General features: G+C 40.6%; 1 protein-coding gene across 1 annotated transcript in view; it reads right to left on the bottom strand.

Annotated features, from left to right (window-relative positions):
* Nucleotides 1-4,179: 4,179 nt before the first annotated feature.
* LOC107097111 (protein TsetseEP-like) overlaps nt 4,180-6,275 on the bottom strand; it is a 5,346-nt gene continuing 3,250 nt past the window's right edge. Inside the window, exon 3 of the mRNA XM_015394123.1 lies at nt 4,180-4,281. Coding sequence (XP_015249609.1) covers nt 4,180-4,281 — 102 coding nt within the window. The remainder of the gene's footprint in view (nt 4,282-6,275) is intronic.

Raw genomic sequence — 6,275 nt, 5'->3', positions numbered from 1 at the left:
GAAACAAATGAGTTATTACTGGATTATTGGCACTAATACAGGAATCAGTGTAATCGAATACCGTGAAAACTACACTGTGTATGAATATTTGGTAATAGGCTAATGATTAAAAATCTTAACTCTTTATCTTTTTAGATTTTTACAATTGACAATTCAGACCTTCTATGAGGCTGTAGATTCTATAAAAACTCACTATGACTGTTAGGTTTCTGTTTCTGTTATGCTTTTCTTTTGATATTCAGTTTTGCTTTGCTCTTTGTTTTATAGGTTTTTTATGGTTTAATTCTTATTTTTTGTGTTCCTCAGTCTTTGTTGTGTTCCTGTTTTTCTCAGTTACTGTCTAAGTCTTGGTTCTGTTATATTTTCTGTTTAGTGTTCAGTTTTGCTTTACTCCTTGTTTTCTAGTGTTAGTGGTTTTGTTTTTATTTTGCTGTGTTCTCTGGTTTATTCTTAGTTACTGTTTCAGTCTGTTTTGTTTTTATTTTGAGTTTTCAGTTTTACATTGCTCCATGTTTTATGTTCTTAGTGCTCTAATTCTTATTTTGTTGTGCTTTCTGGTTGTTTTCAGCTTTCTAGTTTGTTTTTTTTTGTTCCCCTCTGCTGCCCTCTTGTGTTCTTCTTTTTCCTATGCTCTTCTCCTCTCCTGCCTTGTGCTCACCTGTTCCCAATCTGCTCATTAGTCCTCTCTTTTTTCAGTCTCCTTTAAATGCTCTCACTCTTCAGTTCTTGTTTGCTGGGTACTCGTCAATCTTCCTTTAAATCGTCTCTCTGAGCCTTCCCCCTGATTACAGTAATTCCCCTGATGTCTACATGGTTTCTGGTTCGTTTTAACTTATTTTCATGTTTTGTATTTTTAATTTTTTGGACTCCTGGTATCTTGTTTGTTTTGGACTTTGTTTACATTTTTGAATTTTGGATTCCTGGTTGCCTGCTTGTTTTTGGACTTTGTTAGTTTCTTATTTGGATAACCATCCTCTGTTAACAGTAACTCATCATTAAATCAACTATAAATTCACCTCTGCCTTCCTGCCTCTGCTTTTGGGTCCTCTATCCACAAACAAATCCTGACAATGACACAAGACAGCATTTCTATCAATGTTTCTTTTTGGTAGATGCTAAAATTAGAACACCCTGTTGTTCCTCCTATATCAATCCTGGACAAGTCAGTTGTTCTGCACATCCTCTCTGAATGTGGTAGGTCTTTTCTTGGGTGGCAGACCTTTTTAAAAATAAAATGCAGTGGTTTTCTTCTTTGTGGACCTTGTATGGGTTTGTGAGGCATACCTGAAGGCTTTAAGATTTTAGAGATTTGTGTTGGTTTTATTAGTCCTAAAATCCAACAGGAGATTATTTGACTAGACTGAGCAATAATTATTTACCTTGTGAGCAAAACATGGACTAAAACTGGCACTAAATCAGGTGGCTAAACTAGAGCAGACGAGAATTAAAGATTAATAAAAAAAAAGCACTAGCTGTAGAGAAAACAAACCATTTATTCCTACCCTCAGTCTCCACATTGATCATTTTATTCACATTTACTTTTTTTAAAATATCCAGCTCCGCTGCTGCTGCACAGATTACCTGGCATGTCCTTGTGTGTTTGTACTAAGGTTGAGTTGAAAACGCTGACTGGATTTTGATCAGCATGGTATTTATATATATTAATGAGTGGAATGGAGTTGGGCTTTAATGTCCGTCAATTTTTAGCATGAAACATTTGGGATCAAGAGTGAGAGCGTGTGAAGACACTGAAATGCGGGAGTCTAACGCCCAATGGGTGAGAGTTGACAGCCCTGCAACTATGAAATATAATTAAATAATTTTTTCAAAAGAACGAGCAACAGCCCTACACCTGCAAATCACAGTGACAGTAGAGACTCCTAGAATTCCCTCTCCCAAGACACCTCCTCCTGCGTCTCTTGGAGAAGCCTGAGGTTGTTTGGGGACAACCAAGAGACATAGGGCCGGATTTATCAAGATCAAATTTTGCGTGCAGTAATTTGCGCTCGCAAACTGGAATTTTGCGCGAGGGGCTGAACCATGGTTTGCGGGTGATTTAACAAGAGTGATTGCGTAACTGGTGAGATTGGGAGATCCCAGCTCACGCTGCAACCGTACGCTGGAATGACCCAGAAGCAAAAAAGTGCAATGTTGCAAGGAGTTTTGTGATATCTGGTATTGCGTGGGTCCTCCTTGTGGCTGGCTCCAAATCCATTCAGAGTTCCCCCAACAGCTCCAAAATGGCAATGCTGGATAAACGATATGTTTTGATGATCGTTTCCTCGTTCATTCCAAAAATATTCACACGGAGTGAAAAAATGCGTTCTCTGCGTCTCCTTGCTTTATTTCCATGTCTCCTTCTTGCGACAATAACCGCTGCCATGTGTGCGCAATTACGCATACAGACCATTTGCACCTTCTTTTGAAACGTGTTAAATATAGAGTCAGATACCGTTAGCAAAATTGCTTTCAGGTTTGATAAATCACTTTGCGAGTGCTAAATTAATATATTTACATGTTCTCCTCCCACAAGATGCACTTTTGCGTGTAAACGCCCCATATTGCATATTCATTGCAGAAAAAGTACTAAATGGATAAGAGGCGCTATTTAGCACTTTTTAAAGACCAAATCCTTTTAGCACGCTGTTGATAGATCAGTTTGTACATTTTTTAGCGTGCGCAGTGAAATAGCTCACGTTTTAATACACGCAAACCTTTGATAGATCCGGCCCATAGTCTCTCCAGCATGTCCTCAGTCGTCCCCTTGGCCTCCTCTGGGTGGTACGCGCATGGAACACCTCCCGATTTAGGCATAATGGGATGGAGGCATTTGGAACAGATGTTGGTCACGGTCATGATATTTGGATCGTGTATAAAAAAAACAAGTTCTCAGATACAAGCTTTCTTCACAAGGTGGTATTTTGTATACTTTTATAGTATAATATTATGATTGAAAAATATATCCTCTTCACCATCATTTGACTTTTGACCTTCAAATGCACAGGAGTACCAGGGACAATAATCTCACTGTTCCTTTTAACGTTTGTACATCTTTGACTTCCAGGATCAGACAGGGTCCTCTCATCTGCAGAAATACTGGGATGACTTTGCAGTCATTGGATGGATCAGGAATGGACAAGAAGCTGAGTACAGAGAACTGGTTAACTGCTTTGTGGCATGGTGTGGAAAAAAAAATCATCTGATCCTAAATCTCAACAAAACAAGAGAAAAGATTTTAGATTTAAGAACAAACAGGAAAAAGTTGAATCCTATTCAACTTCATGGTAGAAGAAGTGGAGGTGGTGGAGGAGTATACATACCTTGGTGTTCACCTGGACAGCCACCTAGACTGGAGACACAAGTGTGAAGTGCTCTACAAGAAGGGACAGAGCAGACTGTACTTTCTAAGGAAGCTTATGTCCTTCTGTGTTTGCAGCAAGATGGTACATATCTTCTAAAAGTTTGTTGTGGAGAGAGTGATCTCTTCTTCCGTCCTCTTCTGGGGTAACAGTGATAATGCTCAGCAAGCTAATAAAGAAGATGTTCTAAGAACTCCTCTAAACCTCTGGAGACAATTTCACATGGAAAAATTCTAAATTAAGTCAAAAACATTGTGGACAACAGTGAGCATCTTCTTCAGAAAACATATTTAGACATCAACAAACTGTCTTCGTTAAGAGGCTTCTCCAGATCTTGTGCAATAAAAACCTCTACAGAAGGCATTGATAGCTGTAGGCAACAACTGGTTTAAAAGAAAAAACAAAAAAGACAAACAAAAACAACCCTATAAGTTAGTTCAACATTTAACTTCCTTTTGGGATTAATAAAGTGCTTTTGAGTTAATTGGATTTTTGTTTGTTCTACAGAGTAGAAGAGTGGAAACCAACCCCCCTTGTGTCATGATGGGATTTAGATGTCTAACCCATATGCAGAAACACACGGAGGTTAGGAGAAAGTTCAAAGGTTTATTGACTAAAGTGTAAATAAAATGTGAACAGGAACTGGGGTGGTCAGACTGGTCACGGCTGGATCTCCACTGCTAGAGATGGAACTGATCAGCAGGTGGGGGGAACCCTATGAGTCCAGAGGCTTATCGGCAGGCAGTGGGCTGAGGACTGAGGGCTAGGCTGAGACGGAGGCAGAATGCAGGCAGGCAGGTTTCTGGCTGAGAGAAGGGATTCAGATCTGCACAGGGGGAACCTTGTGAGTCCAGAGGCTTTTCGGCAGGCTGAGGACTGAGGTCTGAGGCAGAGACTGAGACTGAGTGCTGGCAGGCAGAATCTAGGCATGGGCAGAGGCAGAGACTCAGACTTAGTGCAGGCAGGCAGATTGCAAGCCGTGGTTTCTCTCCAAAGTTTTTCTGGTTTTTAGGCGAGTCAGGATCTGAGAGACAGGGGAAAACAGGGTCAGACAGGTTTCACAAAGACAGGGTCTTAAATCAGGCAGGCTGGCTCAGATTCTGCTAACCATTACTGGCAAACACTCTGGCGCTGGAGTGTCAGTCTCCTCCTCCTTAAGTAAGAGTCCTCTTGATGAGCAGATGGAAGACAGGTGTTGCAGGTGAGCACAAGCCCTCAGGAAGGGATCCTCGGCGCCCTCTGGTGGGCAAGCCTCCGGATCCCAACGTCTTGTTACCAGAATCATGTCTCTTTAAGGAAGATCACAGCTGACCAAATTATTAATGCACATTCCATGACTGCGGTGCTACACACGCTCCTTCTAGAAGATACAACGGGCTTGGCCTGCGATGCTTTGGATCCCAAAACAAAACCCAGACCATTGTGCTGTTATTTATAGTACACCCCTCATTTTATTCATAGGATAGGAGCAGCCATTTTACGGGTATCATAACCTAATGTAGGCCCATATTTGTAGTCCAACCCTCCCGTTTAGGTCACATAATAATTTTGTGAGATTCACAACCTCCAGTATTTTTTGTTTTTTATTTTTTAGCTTTCGCACTCCACCTACTTTGACCGCAGGGTAGGGGTTTGCCATCTTCTTTATGACTTCCGATCTTAGCAAATGCCCCCGCCCCTCTATCTTATTTAGATGAATCCAGATTTGCCAAAGTGCTATAATGCTGTACTGTTAATACATTTTTAAAAATTAACCATTGTAAGCTGAATGAATTCATGCTGTTTTTAACTCTGAACAGACATTATTGAATGTATTGACATTTGGCCTACCTTGGAGCCATTTAAATGAACTCTTAGACCCATTTCTCCCCTCTTTCCAAATTATTAAATTAGTCTACCTCATGTTTATTTTCTAGTAGTGTGTGTTTGCATGGGTTAGATTTCCTATGATCCTTGACTGTTAGAAACCCTCCTTTTGGTGACATTTCAATAAATAGAAACAAAGTTCTTTGGTTGTTAATTAATAACTCTGCTGATAGCCTAGCCTAGGCCTAAAATAACTGGATTTTAACAGCTGGTCCAGAAGACACCCAGAGTGAGAGGCACCAAAATCCTGGTGAGTAAGAGGATTGCAGTTAAAATTATTCAACTAAGAACATTCAATTGGTTTTACCCTCAATTATGAATGATTTATAGATTAACTACAACTCCAAGCTCTAGTTAATTGCATATTCATAATCAACAGGTAAACATCACAACATATACATGAAATACATTTTTTGTATATATTTATTTTTATATTATTTTTATATACATTTAAAGTCCATATTTGTGAGATCATGTTTGTTGTAATGCTTTTGCTAAAGTAACACCACAATTTCCCATTTGTGAGACAATAAAGGGATTTTCTATCCTGGATACATATAAAGACTACTTTTGATTCTGTTTTTGTCATGATGGGCACTAGAGAGTCAAGCCCAAGATGCAGAACACACACGGAGGAGACAGGGGAAAAGTGCAAAATGTTTAATAAGTCCAAATACACACAGAAAACACTGGGACTGGAATGGTTCAGGGGGGTGGTTCACTGGAGTCTGTGCAGGGAACGGGGAATGGCTGGATGACAGGAAACAACAGGGGATATCCACATGGGAACCTCTTAGGGAAAACTCCACAGGGAAGTCAGCAGGTAGCATCCATGTAGGATTTCTTGGGTTGGCTCACCAGGGCAGATTAGCTGGTTAGCTTTCCTAGAGCGTCAGGCTTGGGACTGGCTTCCTATGATGCAACTCTCCCAGAGCTGCAGGCCAGAGACAGGTTGCCAGAGAGACAGTTCTTCCAGAGCTTCACGAAGAGGCAGGAGGTTAAGCTCATCCAGAGCTTCACGAAGTGACAGGAGGTTAAGCTCATCCAGAG

The sequence above is a fragment of the Cyprinodon variegatus genome, unplaced genomic scaffold, assembly GCF_000732505.1.
Source record: "Cyprinodon variegatus isolate N-32 unplaced genomic scaffold, C_variegatus-1.0 Scaffold673, whole genome shotgun sequence".
Taxonomy (NCBI): Eukaryota; Metazoa; Chordata; class Actinopteri; order Cyprinodontiformes; family Cyprinodontidae; genus Cyprinodon; species Cyprinodon variegatus.
The sequence above is the reverse complement of the archived record's forward strand: the minus strand, read 5'-3'. Positions and strand labels throughout refer to the sequence as shown.